We start from the raw sequence: 18,922 nt of genomic DNA on the forward strand, positions 1-18,922 counted from the left end.
GGTCCAATATGATTCACCACTTGACCACCAGGTGGCAAAATCCAAAAACCTTAAAAATGTGATTATTCCTTAACTTCTTGCCCGATTGCCACCAATTTGATATCATGGGTACATCTAACCACCATACAGTATATGTCACACAGGTTTTTAATTTGACCTTCTTGTCAAGGTCACAGAGGTCAAATGGCGTAAATTCGCCGTCAGGCCATAACTATGGCACGTTTCTTAACTGCAATGACTATTGATCACAAATTAAGTACACATGTACCCCTTGGTCAGGTGATCTCAGGTACCGAAGTTTGGTGCGATCTGATTTGCCGTTTGGCCTCCAGGGAGGGGGCCAAATCCTAAATTCTTCAAAATGCCATTATTTCTAGTAATGACTTGCCCGATTGGCACCAATTTTATATCATAGGTACATCTAATTCTAACAACCATTCAATGTGTCACCCGGGTCTTCTTTGATTTGACCTACTTTTCAAGGTCACATAGGTCGAATGTACTGTAAATTGGCCATTTTGGGGAAATTGTAATTGCTTGGACCTACATCAAACCTAACACTACATGACACAATGTTAGAGACGGCATCATGCCTCATGTCACAATCTAGAGACTGCATTGTAGACTTATGGGAGGGAATAGGGCAGTGTCACAAGAACTAATCTAAACTCAAGGAAATTGTCAAGGTAATGAAGGAGAGATTTGCACTGACATACTTTTATGACCTTCTGCCCTACTTTAAGACTGTTATAGCTAAAGTAGTCATGTTTGGTATCGAAATAAAGATAATGAACAGTAGGTTTGTGCTAACCCATTTTTATAACCAACTGACCTACTTGGAGATGGTTACAGCGAAAGGTGTCATCCGTGTTTGATATCAAACTAAAAGTGTTTTAAGAGTAGGTTTACCCTGATCTACTTTTATGACTCACTAAACAACTTGAACACCGTTAGAGGAAGGCAGTCGCGTTAATGGTATCAAACTAAAGGAATTGAAAGAGCAGTTTTGCGCTGGCCTGCTTAAACATAGTTGGAGCAAAGGCACTGAAGGTATTGAAGAGCGGATGTGACAAAAGAACCCCTCAACTACTTCATTCACTGCAGTTCAAATAAAGCCTTCACAACTGTCATCCACCCTAGGGGCCAAATTCATTAGACGTGTGTAACTTCTCCCTGATTAGTTATAGGGCCTATTCATATTCTGTGAAGATTTACATGAAGGACCTGAATCTGTCTATTCAGTAGTTAAACGTTGTTTTAAGTTGAACGCCCTCAATGAATTTGGCCCCATTTGTCTAGGCTTGATTCCATCTAGTCTGTCCACATCTCCCTATTTACAATAAACCTACATTCTGGTACTCGCATATACTACTTGCTACATTTTCTTGTCATTCATCTCATTCCTTGCTATTAAATCCGCCAGCGTAGCTATTCAGGCCACCAGGCCTTTAGTTGTTCCTTAAGTTCAGCTTTAATTACAGATGGCATAGCGACCATCTATTTGGTATGTACACATCAAAATTAGGATTTTTAGACCCCCCCCCCCCCATACAAAATTTTATTACAAAAATGTACCGGAGTACACTTTAGAGGCCCAAATTCATACACCCTCTCAGTGCTTACATACTAAGTGGATGACCCCATAGTCAGAACTTGTCTTAATGTCTGATTGTGACCATTTCATGTTTGAACATCCATTGACACAGTCACAGTCTGACACAGTCTCAAGTTAGACTGCCCAGAGAGGTTTTATACATAAAACCTCCCTCCACTGCCATACCATTTACTTTTTAAAACTGAGCATGCCTCTTCCACATTTTCGTATGCAGACCTTTATTTCACGAACATTTTTCGAGTTTCCTGCTGACCAGTTGATTACGACCTATACACGCTGGTCCAGAAGAAACGCAACCAGATACTTCCACTACCATGGGGTTAAAACCATTGTCACCAGTGGATGGGGAATCTCTCTAGTCGATTCCGTTCAGTAGCTTTTGTTGTAGAGACGTTTTTGTGAAACAAGGTTTGAGTCCCTTGGCCCATTCTGAACCATCAGTTAATTGGTCCATTACCTCCCCTCATACCTCTAAAGAAAAGCATGCCATAATTCTGTATATCGTGCGCTTCGAGTTGTGGTGAGCCAATCAGAATGCTGCTTTCACAATTGTGATATTTCATGATTGAGTTATTTTCATTCTCGCCTCCAGTCTTGGCGTGCTACCATTATACACTTTCAACATAGTGTTTTTAAACGTAGAAGACTAGAAGGAAGGTTGTTTAGACCATGAACCATCTTGAGTGGCTTGTGTGACGATGTCACGGATTGAGACATCCTTTTAAAGTTATCGATGACATCAACCAGCAGTCTGTAGCATACCCTGCAAGACGGGACCAACAATACCAGTCTAATGGCGATTCCAATGGTTGTGTCCTCGGCTTTGACAGCTTTGTTACTTAGTCTTGACTTAGGTTAAACAAGTGCACATTTTAATGCTGCTGGTGTAGGCTCATAGCTGATATGAAAATGTGCTGAAGTGACTGAACAGCCCTGCATGACAAATAATATTATGAATATTTTTCCCCCATTATTGATTATTGGTGTTTGTCATTCTGTCACTGTCAACATGCATTGACATGTGCAAATACAAAATCAGCTGATCAAAGTGCGCTCTTGTTACAGGCCATCTGATTGGTTGATATTGGCGGCAGCGTGCCATCTAGTGAGGAATAACAGAACCATCTTATACAGGCAGATCTGCGTGTTGCGTCAAGGGTTGGTGTAACGGAAGTGGCTCCAAGGCTTGAGGGTCAAGATGCCCTTGGCCAGGTTAAATGCAGAAAAAACAAAGCTTCTGTTGTAGACGACAAACATCTAGGTGGTGTGCTGCGGCCTGGTCATGCTTACACGACCTTTACTCAGTTGCAAATGGTCACAAGGAACCTTGTTGACATTATCTCATTTCAGTGAAACCTCCCAAAAATCCATTCGAATTCAACCAAAATTACGGACAGTGCTCCAGGGACCGGCTTTTATAAGACAACGCAAACCCCACTGCTCTTCATAACTTTGCAGTCTTTATTTTGAGAGAAATGTGCAGTAAAGATGCATGAAACATTTATCACATGACCTGAGCGTGCAATACAAACGTTCAATAAAAATGTTTTATTGCACGGAATGCTCGAGATCATTTCTCGTGCAATCCAGACTCTGACTGTTGAAAGACCGATGACTTTTACGTCATTTTCATTGTCGTCCTTTTTCTGCATTATTGCGTTGGAATTCAACCACGTCGCTCAGTCATGACAATGTCATGAGATCGTGACGTCGTCAACTCAAGTCTTCTCGATGTTTTCATGTCATGAGGGATTCGGGTCAAAAATGTCAAAACTTGCCTTTTTACCTTCAATTTCTTGCTATTATGGCGATATTGTGGTATATGACAATGACAGTTCATTAATATAGGAAGCCTGCCAGGTTTTCTGCAATTTTGGGAACTGATTTTACAGGGTGCACTACTCTTCGTTAAAAACTGTAGATTGGAATATTTTTAAAAGATGTTTTTTTTATTTCAGGGCGGTGGTGGCATCACATGTGTACTGTCAGATGGGAATGTGTTTGAGAAAGCTGGCGTCAACATCTCTGTGGTGGAAGGTGAACTCCCTGCTGGAGCTGCTCAACAGATGAGATCCAGGTTAACCATTAATCAAGTTTAAATAACATTAATTTAGAGTAAAAGCTATTGTAGACTCAACCTCATCATTTCAAAGTCATTCCCTTTGTTCTTAGCCTGTCTCAAATGAAACCAAAACAAAACAAACAAATCGTTCCTTCTCTTCTCAGTATTTGTTATCTTGATTTAAATTCAATAGCATATAGCAGCGCATAACTGACATGTATTTCTAATATGTCTTTGTTGTCCTGAAACTTTAATCCTGACAGTATTGAGTATTTTAAAGAGATTTATGATTTTGATTGGCCCTCTGACTATTTCACAATTTTCAATACTACGATATATTTTCACCTGAAGAAAATTGTTCTGCTAACAAGCTTTTCTTCATGTGGGCTGACTATAAAAATGAAACGAATGTAAACCAGCGATGTGGCTTCTCATACAGAGTTAATGATAAGGTTGGGGAAAAGACACATTAAACTATTAATCTTTGCCTGAACATCTTATCCTTCCATACATTCCATAGCAGGCCTTCGGGTTCTTTTTTACAGAGTGCTCTTAAAGGCCACGACTCCTGCTTTTATGATTGCATGACATGTACAGATCCTCAAAGAGTAGACTTAAAGCTCCGCATTAAATCAAGTTTGATCAAAATTGAAGCACCCAGTCCAGAGATAAAGCAAGATTAACTGTTTTGTTTACATGTTATGTAACAGCCTTGGTTAGGTTTCTAAGTGAAGTCAGGCGGCAAGTTTACTGACAAAGATCAGACTGATGTTTGATTTCTTACTATAATGGTATAAATTTGTCTGTATTACCTTGCCTTATTATAGGGTATATTGAATGTCAATGAAAAACAGACTTCATATATCAATTTTAAGAGCATTCATTGATATTTGTCCTCCCAAGTAGGGCAATAGCCTGATCTACATCACAACTTTTGCTGAACCCGCCGCCTGGCTCTAACAAGCCAGTTGCTAGCCTGATGGCTATATCTGGCTATATCTTCAAAATGGATGGAGCTAATTGCATTGGGTTTTCTGTATTGTATAAAGTGTTAGGTACACTTTTGAAATCGTCTTACAGCAGAAAATGGCAAAATACCTGGAGTTATGGCCTTTAACTCTTTCGCTACTGCACCCAGTATGTGCCACATCCACACACTGCATGTCATTGGTCCGCAATAATCCATACTGCCAAATTATCCCCAAGTTCTATCATTCACCACAATGCATATAAATCTATAACAAGTCTTTGGTTGGTTACACATGTTACACCTGAAAAAAAGAGGCAGCAGCACTGCACTCGCTTCAATGATGACATTTGTTCCTCGGTTTGGGTATTGCTAGCTATATAACAACGAAGTTCTCTATAGCCAAGTTTGGACCAGGCCACCCGGTCTGTACCCGGTTTGGGCCAGGGGTACCATACACTGCTAAAATGAAAAAAAAATCAAGGGACGATACAAAGCCGTGCTATGGGAGGATGGAATATTAACTCGCATATGCTTCTGGGGTAAAGGGAGAGGATCTGATAGTTTGGAATAGTGCCCTTGGCATACTAAAAATATACATTGGCGGATCAGAATTTGACTATATTTCTATTTCTGGTGTTGGTTTTTGATATGTTCACATCTCCCTTTTTCCTCATACAATAATCACATTCTCTGGCACACTTGAATTCCTTTTATCAATAAACATTGATATCTGGGGTCTACCTGAATGTCAGGTGTATCAAGTTGTATCCATGCTCGTGTGCAACCTTATTTCCATCCTCATCCTAGTTACACTACTAATGTACTGTGTAGTCCCATTTTTGCTACATTTGTGCATTGGGTTCAGTATTTGGATGGAGCGACATGTAATCTTAACTTGTATTTTAACACTAACTAACTTTATTAAGAAAACGTATAATATATAAGAGAATTACAATAATAACAAACAAGCAAAGCTATTGGTCACTATGATACAAAGGGTGTTGTTGGTTGGGCGAAGCTAAGTCCACACCTGGTGAAGTCAACTGTCCATGACATTACTCAGGGCTTTAGATAACGGGCGTATGGGCGTATATACGCCCGTGGAAAAGAGCAATACACCAGGTTTTCTGGGCCAAAAACGTATTGTGACACCCCCTAAATGAACATCTGATTTCAGCGTACGCTTTCTAATATATCTGAAGGTGTATTCTGACGTCCAAAAACCCCGAGTCCCAATGTGTTTGGCGTCAAACTTAAAACTTTCACCGTCCGCCCGCCTCACACTCCTCAGCCAAATAGTCAGTCTGTCACAATTAGTTCCAAAATCCCCCGCTGGCGCTACTCTACCATGCCCAAGTCCTGTTAATCATGTGGCTGGCCAATGAACGATGTTGCATATACAGCTTTATGAATGAAAATGTTTTACTACAATAGTAGCTGACCATATTTGGTGGCCGGTGAAGTCATCCTAGTGGCACGTGCCCAGAGTGAGAGCTGTGATTGGTTACTGAATCTCAAGGTTACTGGTATTGAGAATATCTAATTACGAATTCTGCACGGCAGTGCCACCAACGAGGAACTCCAGTACCAGTCTGTCATGCTTTGGCTCCATTGTTTAAGGGCTTTCATTTCGGAATTCAGGGGTTCCCGTCGACTGTCCAGCTGTTGAAATGGAGCATGAATAATGAAGCCTGGAACAGCCATTATCAGCTAAGACGACGAGGTGGCGAAATAGGACAAGCTCTACACTTGCTCTGTGGTTTGAGATGCAAGGGAACTTTGGATCACAACATGCATTGCATAACATAACATGCATTGCATAACATGAGTTTATACTTCCAACCTTAGGAAATTGGGAGTATCTGTACGCCCAGCCTGGGATAGTACTGACAAGTTGGGAGTATTTGCAATGCCAGTTAAAACCCCAAACTCCCAAAATGGTTTATCAATAATGTTAAGGAAGTACTTGACTTCCTGACCAAAAAAGTTATCTAAAGCCCTGATTACTGCGCAGCAATGAGGTGATCAGTAGAAGTGGTCGTAAACAAGCATAGTAGACAATTAAACTAATCCAAACAATTTGCATTGTGTTGACATTAAACATTAGAATAAGAAGATTGATTGCGATTCCACAATAAACAACTTAACTCTTTACATACGCTAGACCCGCGTGCGTCATAGCATCAAAGTCCTGAATACACAGCGTCATTATTCTGATATAGTTTCCCGGGAGCGCGTCACTGACGCGGCCGTATTTCAGGTAGTGTTTACATAAGTGATATTATCTCCGTTGCTGTTCATAGTACAGGGCTAAAATTTTGGGGAGTAACTAAGAATTAAATTCCGCATAAACTCATGTAATTTATTTTGAATTCTAACGAAAAGTAACTGAGAACAAGGCCTGCAAACTTGGAGAGAAAAAAATTTCTACAAATCGCCGTAAAATTTTCTACTTTCCATCATCCGGGTCTTCCACTGGCTCAAAGCCAGAGAAATCACTGTCGCTATCGTCCTCATCCGACACAAAATGTGTATAATAAAAATCTAAGTCCCGGTCACTATCATCACTTCCTACCGAAACATTGATATCTGAATCTGCAAAACCTTCAAATTCTGATCCGGAGCTTGAATCAAATAAATCTATCATAAATAAACCCAGCTGGTCCCGAACAATGCGGCACGTCAATCAAAAAAAAAGATTAAAGAAACGTTTAAAAATGGCCGACGAGGTCAACTTCCTGGGGAACCCCGCCAATAGGCAATACATCGTTATTATTCATGCCTCATGAATACTAAATTAGAACGGAGTGACCTGAATAGAAAATAGAAGCTTATCTCTTATTGGCCATTCAAATAGGGTCACCATGGAGCCAGCCAATAAGAAATTACGATACATTAAAGTTGGAGTAGCTTGTAGTCGGCTTGCCGGAGTTTCGCACTGTTTGAATGGAGCCGAGTAATGGCGGCTCCTGGGAGAACAGCGTAAGTTTTTTGCGCCGACCAGCGGCGGCTAGCGCATGTAAAGAGTTAAAGGGAGGCTATTGGAATGATTCCCCATTCGACCAACAGTTGCAACCTTAACATCTACGTAAACTGCGTATTCTTAACAACAACTGTGGCTCTTGGTTTTATAAATAAACAAACATTAATGAGTGAAATGGATGATTTTAATCCACTTGTCACTGCTTATTTTTGAATCAAGTATGCCGCCATCTTGGTGGATTTTAATCTGGTCTCTCCTCCCAAACGAAGAGCCAATGATGAATCATCCTGTTCTTGCATTGTGTTAGCGCGAATGAAATGATAAAAGAAAAGATGTTGACCGATCATGTACCGGCACTGCCTTCATGGTCAAAAGACAATGCACATATTTTTAAAACCACAATAAATTTGCATGATGTCTGATTTTTACTCTTGGATGCAGTGAAGGCGCCAACGCCAAACAATGGTGCGGAAAGCGTCAGCATCTGTGTAAACAAACGGAATGGTCCCAGCCAAAGGAAATTTACAACCATTTAGACATGACTAAGGGGCTACAAGACCCTACAGTAACATTTGCTTTCAGAAACAGTTAATCTTTCCACTTCGGGGGTCAATTGTTTCGTGTCGGCGGCTCTCACAGGACCCATAGGTGCTCACTGTTATGTTCTGAATCACCAGCCTCAAATTGAGATCTCATACAAGCAAATAATTTCAACGTTAAGACTTCCACATCATTATTGATCACTCATGAACACATAAAGCTTGAATAACACAGGGCTGTGCGTTAAATCAGAAGCCGACAAGCACGTTACACTGCATATCCATAAGTTTTTGAAATTCAACGATTAAGGTTGTGGCCATCAACTTGTCCGCCTCCGAGTCGAATGCATCTCTCAGTGCAATTCCACATTTCAAGGAAAGAACGTCAAACCATACCGTGTCCTGCTCTTTGACGCAGATTGTCACCCTCGGTGGTGATTCTCTGCTGGAGTTCTCTGATGTCTGCTGGGGTGGGAAGAAGACTTTACTTTTCAGGTTGCCCCATGCAAAAAAAGTCTAGGGGCGTCAAATCTGGACTCCTCGGCGACCACTCTCGTTCGTGTCCCAAAGCGACAACGTGGTTCCGAAAAGTTCACGGAGTCAGTCTCTCACAATAATCCTGGGTGCGCAGGCGTCTTGGAACTACCAGATATCAATGAAACGTCCATCAAAATTACGCATGTAAAAAGCTCTGAGTGCAGGCACAACGGTGTCATCCAACATCTGAAGGTACACGTCTCCGTTAATACTTCCCTCAAAAAACACCAGACCAATTAGATCAATGTCTCCAAGTAAGCCAATCCAGACTGTTGTCTTAACACGAGTGTTCCCTTTTGGGTAGGAGTGGTCGGGAGGATAATTGCGAGGGGTGTAACAGACAACGTTCCACGTGACAAAACGTCCATATTTGTGGAAGTTGTAAAGAATTGTCCTTCCGGTTGGAACGGCAGTATTAGGAAAACGCAGATGAAAACATCTCCGAACCTCTTCTGCATTGTCCGTAGTTTGGTACTGAAGTGCCATAAATGTTCTCTGCTCCAAAGTGTAGTGCACCATCACCAGTGAACACTGACAAACACAATCAGTCAACCACGCACGGCAGTTCATACCCTTTCAAAAACGGCTTTCAAACCGAGTATTACCAACGGTTAGGCCTAATTTCGGCATGTTGTGACAAATTTGTCCAAAGCAGTGAACCGCGAGATGTGTGTTACATCAGGTAGTTCTGCGTGGGCAGTAATTTTATGCCGAGGAAAGACCCTATTACGCTGCTGGTTGCAATGACAAATTACCTGTTGGATAAGACCTTATGTTAACCCTACAGCTGTGTTGTACTGCCACTTTTATTAATTTAATTCTACAATTTTTCTGGAACACACTGTATAAAGCATACTTCACTCTCAACAAAATAGCTTGCATTCTCAATCCTGCGAGCCGCTAACAATTTAGAATGATGAGACCTCCTACCGAGGCCACACACACGTTTCAGAACACTTCCTTGGAATGAATCCAGAGCTTTAAAATCTTGACAGGTTGAATTATGGCATTACATAGTCTGGACTATTGATTTAAATAAATACATTGTAGCATCAGTTGACAAACCAGGAAACTAAAATCCCTTATAGGCAAGGCAAAAAGCGGCTTTTCTAGCTGTGCTGATTCTCTTCTCTACAAGGCTAGATGCCTTACTGTCATTACGAGAGGCCAAACCTAATACATCAAGGGATTTTTTCACTTTCAGACATTGTGTCCCTTTATACCAATCTGGCTCTGTCTTAAAGGGGTTCATTCCAGTAATGATACAGTGGGATTTCTCTACGCGTAATGTAAAAACGCCAAGAACTATCACTAGGGTATCACATTGTTGTGACAGATTTCTTTTTGTCAGTATTTTTCGACATCATTTCGATGCATACCCTAGTGAAAATCAACTCCGTCTATTAGGATGCCAATAATCTGTTGAGCTGAAAGTTTATATGCATGAACCCCTAGGTCAGTAATGATCTCAAAGATTAAATTTTGGTCTGATCTGAATCTTGACTTGGCTTTGAGGGGGCCAAAACTGGAAAAAAAAACCAACGATGTAGTACTTATGTCAATCTAACCTGCTTTTCAGGAGTTAGTAGGTCAGTTCACTGGCTTATTGAAGTATCAGTTCATGTCTTGTTCCCTCTCCTCAAGTTTCAACACAGACAAGGACCAATGCATCTGGTTGAAAATGTGGCAACTGTGAAACAAAATATTTTCAGTTGTGGATGTGCATTTTTGCCCAACAGACAAAGTCAGGTGAGCTAGTCAAATAGCTATTCGAGTAGTGCCCGTCCTTCCACCCATTCATCCATCCATGAACAAATTTTGTAACCGTAAGACCAAGGCACTTCAAATCTGACCATCAGGAAGAACAGCCCAACTGCTGACAGAAAATTCAGCTCTATTCGACTGAAATTTAGCTCACCAGGGGCAAAAAGCATAAAATATGCAAAAAAATATTATTGTTTTATTCCAGCAGATAGAAATTTGAAGTAAAGTTGAAGAGGTCTGCATGATATTGAGGTTTTGATATAAAATAGATTAGTTTCGATATGTCACAAGTTGGCGGTATTGGGCAACAGTGTAAAAATTTGCATATTGCCAGCCATGTTTGTATTTTGCGGTTGGAGGCATTCAGCATCCAAAGCAATGCCACAGTGGCACAGTTATGTTCTGTGCTCCTGCATGTAGACGACAGCCGTCTTGTTAAGTGTGAAGTGATGATAAATTAGATTAGGTGGAATAAAATCCACTTCGAATCAATGGTATATAAAGTCGATCATCCACTCAACTGACTAGGTGAGATGTCTTGATTAGATTCTTGTAATTGGATTAAGGTTATCAGTTTTTTTCTCATTGCCGATAGTTTCACAAAATTTTGACCATGATTGGAAGGTAAAAAGACCTGTCACGGTGGCTTGGCTTGGAATATTGGTCGGTACAAAGCGCAGTAGTATTAAATCTACCTAATGAATCTCTGCGAGGGAATTAATTATAGCTGAAGAACAATAAAATGATGATTTTTAGCAGAGTTTGTCAGAAATTATGCGATATCCACTCCATTTGACGATCTCAAAGTTTCGAGAATCCGGCCAAATAGTGGAATGCCGTTAGATTAGCGTATTCAGGCCAGAACCTTTCGTCACAATGTGCACTCTAAACACATGTTAATGGCTCAAAATCAATCAGACTCTACTCATACTAGAGTAAACCTCCACTGAGAATAATAGCTTTAACCTCATTAAACATGTTAAACATTTCATGAGTGCTGAAATCAACCATTTTGAGATAATTTCTGTGGCTCAAGTCATGTATAGATACACTCACAGTGTAGTAAATGTACACATGAATGTAAACAAACCTGCTTAATTATCAACAAAGGTATTGAATCTATATATTTCTTGTAATTTCATGCAAATCCTTTGTAATTATGACAAATTATTTAGTTTAACTATTTCAGCCCTAGCCGATTTTGTCGCAACAACTCCCAAATCATAGCCGTTTTTCAGGAAAAATCTGGATTTCAGAATTTTATTTAAAAAAACTCCTACCCCTACCACTATTTGTCGATACCATTAGAAAGGTATTGATCCCCACGTTACAGTGATATATAGATTATTGTTAGCAATGAATTTGTAAATTTTTCTGAGTCTCCTCAATTTTGCCTTTTATTGAGTTCAAAATTTTTCAAAAGAATTGGCAGAAGCAACTTTTATTGCAAATGAAATGGCCAGGGCCATTGTGCTCACCTCATGTGGAGGAAAGATGGATAAAGAGCATGGTATTGTGTCACGTAGTGTTAGGTTTGATGTAGGTCCAAGCAATTACAATTTCCCCAAAATGGCCAATTTACAGTACATTCGACCTCTGTGACCTTGAAAAGTAGGTCAAATCAAAGAAGACCCGGGTGACACATTGAATGGTTGTTAGAATTAGATGTACCTATGATATAAAATTGGTGCCAATCGGGCAAGTCATTACTAGGAATAATGGCATTTTGAAGAATTTAGGATTTGGCCCCCTCCCTGGAGGCCAAACGGCAAATCAGATCGCACCAAACTTCGGTACCTGAGATCACCTGACCAAGGGGTACATGTGTACTTAATTTGTGATCAATAGTCATTGCAGTTAAGAAACATGCCACAGTTACGGCCCGACGGCGAATTTATGCCATTTGACCTCTGTGACCTTGACAAGAAGGTCAAATTAAAAACCTGTGTGACATATACTGTATGGTGGTTAGATGTACCCATGATATCAAATTGGTGGCAATCGGGCAAGAAGTTAAGGAATAATCACATTTTTAAGGTTTTTGGATTTTGCCACCTGGTGGTCAAGTGGTGAATCATATTGGACCAAACTTCGGTCCCTGAGATCACCTGACTAAGGGGTAAATGTGTACCAAATTTGGTATCAATAGTCATTGCAGTTTAGAAACGTGCCATCGTTACATCCCAACGGCCAATTTACACCATTTGACCTCTATGACCTTGAAAAGGAGGTCAGATCAAAAACCCGGAGGATATATGATGCACCTTTGCTAGAAGTACCTACCATATTTTTTTCAAAATGTCCCGACTACTATTAAGGGAGATATTGCATATTTTCACTTTTAACGTTTGGCCCCCTGGTGGCCAAACCATGAAACGAATCGGACCGAAACTTGGTCTCTAAGGTGTCATTACATAAGGGTGCATGTGTACCAAGTTTCAACTCAATAGCTCTAACAGTTACGAAACGTGCCCTGCTAACGGACGACGGACGACGACGACGACGACGGACGACGGACGCCACGGTATGGGATAAGCTCACCTCTGCTAAGAGGTGAGCTAAAAAGGAACATTTCCTTGAAAATTTTTTGAATGAGTCTTTATAAACTGATACTAATAATAGAGAACTGGTATAGAATACAAAGAAACAATGTCCAAAACGATTCCGAATGATATTAACAATAATGGAATGAAAAAAAAGGAAAAATTGCAGGAAAAAAATGGTTACGACTGTCACGAAATCAGATTCAACAACCCGCCCCCCTGTGGACTTAAAACGAACAAAATATCGTCTGTGAATTTTAACTTGAAGCCCAAAAGTCTATTAGTCGAGTGGCAACCTGTAGATGGCTCTCCAATCGCATTTGAGATCGTCAATGATGAACGAGAAACTGGTTTCGGCGTCACAGTGTATATGCGGTAGCAGGATCTGGGAAATGTTATGAAAACCGTGTATACACGGTCATAGGGCTGAAAGAGTTAAGTTATAAAGACATTATTACTATAATTGTTCCCTGGAGTAAAGGGACATTGAAATAGTATGTTGTGCCAGCTTTGAGCTCGTTTCAACCCTGTAGCTTCCAAACAACACAAGCAATCCAATTTAAATAATTATAGTGGAAGGAGTAAAGGCCATATGAAGATCGAGTCATGCCAAAATAATCATCCCGGTCCGATTTCCGGATGCACGTTTTCCCTTCTGCTCTGTAACTTCTTCACGACAAAATATTTTCGCGTGAAATTTGGTGTGCTAATAGAGGGTCGGCCAAAGGTGTGTCAAATCGAAGAATTGGTCAAATTCAATTCTCAACTTGGCCACCAGGGGGCAAAAACAAAAAACACAAAATATATTAGAACTCGTTTAATATTTGTCTGATTTTTACCAAATTTTTATGGTAGGCTAAGCTAACAAGGGTTCATAATATATCACCCGAGTTTTCAGTTTCAGCAATTCTTCTGTCCCATAGGGGGCACTTCCTGAAAATCATAAAAATTCTCTTCCGCTCTGTAACTTCTCAACAACAAAATAATTTGGCTCAAAATTTGGTGCGCTGATAGAGGGCGGGCTTAAAGTTTTGCACCTCAAAGAATCGGTTAAGTTTGTTTCTCAACTTGGCCACCTGGGGCCAAAAACATGAAACACAAAAAGTGTTAGATAGAACTGGCTTAATATTTGTCCAATCTTAACCAAATTTTTATAATACACTAAGCTTACTATGGTTCATGATATGTCACCTCTGTTTACAATTTCAGCGATTTTTCAGTCCCATAGTTGCCGCTTCTTGAAAATCATGAAAGTTCCCTTCGTAACTTCTCAACGATGTAATATTTTGGCATGCCAAAGGTGTGCTGTCTGTCGAGTTTGATTCTCAACAAAAAACACAAAAAGTGTTAGAACTCTTAATATTTGTCTGGTTTTTTACAAAAATTTTATGGTAGGCTAAGCTAACAAGGATTCATAATATCAATTTCTACCTCAAACACAAACAACCATCTACGAAGTTCAAACATAAACAAACCTTTACTTGATTTACTCTAGTTCCAAACGGACCGAACAGGTTTTAATATCCTCGGTGACTTGGGTGTCCTTTCAATCCACACACTCAGTGCATCTGGTGCCACAAAAAATGATGGTAGTCTATCGTATTTGATGGTTGTTCAAAATATGGCTGAGGATTGTTTCTGTTTTGACTGTTCAAGCTGCCTTGTGGTCAGTGTTGCATCTGTTGTTTTCGTTTCTTAAATTTAGCTTGAATTACAGATGGCGTAGTCAGAAGTTTTTGGATTGTGATCAATTGTGTTTCAACACCACTATGCTGGCACGATCTTAAGTTGGACTGCCGTAGCATTTGTTTTTTAAGACTCAGCTTATTAACCAAACGGTCCATTCCACAGACACTCAATTCCGCAAGAAATATACCACTTGCAGACCCAACCATTGTTTTCCCAGTATAGTGCATTTCTTGCAGCCCTGAGGGTCGTGCCTGCAAGCTTTACTTAACATCTGTGAGACGCAACTCCTCAAATCCGCATACAATTACCATCCACGAAACCCAGCCTGTCTTGTCTGCAACCCAAATCATTAGTTATGACGAAATACCCTGTCTTATCTGCAACTCAAATCATAAGCTATGATGAGACCCGACACGTCATACATCTCAAAAGTTGTGGGCAAAGCTTAATTACCTCATCGTCCAAAAGTGAGTACGACCAGTATGGATCCAACTAGGTTTTTCTGGTTGGGGGGGGGGGGTTATCATTTTTACTGTCAGATAAAAAACTGCCCTTAACTGAAGGCTAATTGGTCATTTTTGGCTCACCGGTACGGTGAGTCCATACGACACCGCAGTGTTCGTTGTCTGTCGTATTCTATTTCAAAAACAGTGGTACGTCTCTCAACCGCTATGGCTATGGACTCAAAACTTTTTATGCATGACCCCCTAAGTCAGATGACCTTTGACACTGAATTTTGGTGCTGTCTGATTCTTGACTTTGCCACTAGGGGGCCAAAACTGAAAATATAAATAGTGTCATCTCTCACTTATTAGTGATTTGTTTTTGATGAAATTTTTATGGTAGGTACTCCTAGCAAGGATATATCACATTTTATACGTGTTTTTGATTTAACCTACTTTTCAAGGACATAGAGGTCAAATGGCGTAAATTTGCCGTTTGAGTGTAACTGTGGCATGTTTCGTAACCATTAAAGCTATGAACTTGAAATTTTGTACACATGACTTCCTACATCATATAACCTCTGACACCGAATTTCGGTCTGATCTAATTCTCGACTTGGCCACCAGGGAGCCAAAACTTAAAAAGGTAAAAAGTGCAATGTCTCGCTTAATAGTGACTTGTTTTCAATTTTATTTTTAAGGTCACAGAGGTCAAATGGTGTGAATTGGCCGTTTGTGTGTAACTATGGCACGTTTCTAAACCACTAAAGCTATGAATTCCAAACTCGGTACACATGACCCCCTAGGTCAGATGACTTGTAACACAGATTTTTCGGTCCGGTCTGATTCTCAACTTGGCCACCAGGGGGCTAAAACCAAAAATTTGAATAGTGCCATATCTTGCTTATTACTGATTCGTTTATGGTAGATACACTTAGTAAGGCTACATCACATATGATACAGGTTTTCGATTTGACATACTTGTCGAGGTCACAGAGGTCAAATGGTGTAAATTGGCCATTTGAGCGTAACTGTAGCACGTTTCTTAACCCCTCAGGCTATGAATTTGAGACTTTGTACAAAGGACCCCCTAGATGAGTTGACCTCCTACCTTGAATTTCAGTCCAGTCTTATTCTCGACTTGGCCACCAAGGGGCCAAAAGATAAAAAGTGCAATATCTCGTTTATTGGTGACTTGTTTTTGATGATATTCTTATGGTATTTACTCCAAGCAACGATACATCACATGTCGTACCGAATTTGATTTGACCTATATACTATACATGTACAATGTTTCTTAACCAGGATGAATTCCAAAGCACCAAATATCTATACGGTAAGCACAATAGCCCCTGGCCGTTTAATTAAACAGCCCGCTAGGAGCATGCCAATTTCAAATGTCTTGCATGAATCATCATCATGGACTTAAAACTGGACCATCCCTCTGCTCATAGGATGCTTCCTTGATCAAACTCAAATTAATGGTTAAACCTCAATTATAAGGGTGAGACCTCACAACTCCTCCGCAGAATTTGGTAGTTGAGAACTTCCATTTGGTAGGCCTAATTATATAAGGGTCACAAGAATTTTTTCTGAATTGATGACCCAACTCATTGTAATCTCATTCGTGTCCACATAACATTTTCTAGTAATTTGAGACCTACGAACCAGAAACCTCAGTACCGTCTGAAAGAAACTTTTATCGATTACAATCTTAAAATTTCTTCATTTTTAGTTCACCTCTGGGGAGTTTATACGACACCGCGGCGTCCTTCGTCCGTTGTCGTCTGTTAGCGGAGCCCGTTTCGTCAATGCTAGGCCTAGGTGGCTAAAACTTTAGCTTTAGCTTTGGGCAATATGCCCAGCCTTTTTTTTTTTTTTCGCCATATGACCTACTTTCTGGCCTCCAGGCGGTCATCTTGGAAATTGATTTTTTGCCTTTTTGAAGATCATGGTTGTACGTGAAGTGACAACATTTTTATGGTGGGTGTATCTAATAAGCTTGCAGCAGAAAAGCCGAAGGCTTTTAGGCTTTTCTGCGAAGCGCTACTATGGTTAACGTGCATACGACGTATCCAATGTAAACAATGTTTCTCAAGTCCATGGATTCGTTTCAAAGGGCCTAAATTTGACTTAAGATGGCCGCCAGAAGAGATAAACGCGCGAATGAAGCAACTCGACTATTCTGAGCTCCGCGAGAGAACCACACGATTATTCTCACTGTTTTTTAATCAAACTTCAATTTCTGGGGGGTTCGGGGGAGTTTCCCCCCCCCCCCCCCGACATACACTGTTTTGATTTTTGAGATCGTAGTAATAATATCCAAAAGATGCTTAAAATGGATATAATCCCGAATAATCAAGCAAAAACCGGGCAGGCGTTTTTTTTTGTTGAGATTTTAATAAAACTTTTGAACGAATTCCACATGGGCCGTGGTGGGATCCGAAGACACCTTAAGGAGGAATGTATGTTTTTATGGGGTACTATTGGTTTTGCAGATCTTCTGTTTTTTTCTAACGAATAATCAATATTCACTAGCAGGCTTTTTATGCTCCCAGGTATGAAGAAGGTTCTATGTTCCTCAGGTTCTTTGTTCATCAGTCTGGTGTTCCTCAAGAGTCAAGTGTCTTCCAGTCTCTTGGCCTGCAAAAACCCTTTCCAACCAATTTTTTATGCATTAACCATTCGGCAACATGTTGGTGTGGGAAAAACCTGATCCCAGACCCCTTGAATTGGTTGCCCAGGTATGACCACAAGCAATTGACTCAAGGAGCCACCAGTACGACCTCTTGGCAGTCTTGCCAATATCATGCCAGTGAAAAGGAAGGGTAATGATGGTTGAGGGTTGGGGTTAGGGTCGCAAAACGGCCTCGATCCTACCTGTCTCTGTAATGTACTGAACGCGCTATACATAAGGCATTGCCCTAAGGCATTGCAGCCGAGGCTGATAAAGTGATGGCCATTTTACGAATGTATATAGAGTGTGTACGTTCACTTCAAAACATAGTTCTAATCTAAATTTTTCATAACGAGCAGTTGGAAAGTGGTATTTCCATATATTTTGATTCTCAATGCCAACATGTCGTTTTGTGGGGTTATTTGGTCTAATTCTTATTAATATTGCCGATAAAAGACACGTAGAGAAACCCAGATTCATGCGCTCAGTTCATCTACGTACGGTAGATGTTTTCACAGAAAACCAGGGTGAGTTTTCTCTGTATTTTCTCTTGATTTGCTAGTTACAGTTGGCCATGACAACTGTTATTTGAAAAGTCATAGTATAGAATGACTCCTGTAGCTTGTTTACATAGGAAGTGTTACCGTTTTTGGCTTTCTGTCTCGTTAAATTTGCTCAGTCATTGAGTCGAAGTCGAAGATCAAAACACACATGAACGCCATAGTACATTTTATACACAAAACGGTGTTGCAAAAAATTCTTCCCAATCATCAGAATGAAATAATCGTAGGCCTAATACTTCACAATTATCTATTACACATATATATAACAACTACAGGAGAATGACTATGAAATTTAGACAAAACTTTTTTATAAGAATAGCCTCTTTGTATTTATAAACATCATTGATGTAATCAAAACAAACCCGAATGCTAGATGAACAAACATGGCGGACCGCTCCACAAGAAGTAGACGTTTTCTCATGTTTCTTGTCAAAATAACAATGATATCGTAGCCCTTTGATAGTGACACTGGTCAGAGTACACAAATAATAGCGACGAAGTAGTCTGCTGGAATAGCGAGGTATTTTTAACGAACAA

The 18,922-nt window shown here is 40.2% G+C and overlaps 1 protein-coding gene across 5 annotated transcripts in view; it reads left to right on the forward strand.

Moving 5' to 3' along the window:
* LOC135488778 (oxygen-dependent coproporphyrinogen-III oxidase-like) overlaps positions 1–18,922 on the forward strand; it is a 215,130-nt gene that overhangs the window by 72,352 nt on the left and 123,856 nt on the right. For all 5 annotated transcript variants that reach the window (XM_064773594.1, XM_064773592.1, XM_064773591.1 and 2 more), the window contains one exon: positions 3,574–3,692. In XM_064773594.1, the coding sequence (XP_064629664.1) occupies positions 3,574–3,692 (119 nt within the window). The remainder of the gene's footprint in view (positions 1–3,573; positions 3,693–18,922) is intronic.

Source organism: Lineus longissimus, chromosome 5 (assembly GCF_910592395.1).
Source record: "Lineus longissimus chromosome 5, tnLinLong1.2, whole genome shotgun sequence".
Taxonomy (NCBI): domain Eukaryota; kingdom Metazoa; phylum Nemertea; class Pilidiophora; order Heteronemertea; family Lineidae; genus Lineus; species Lineus longissimus.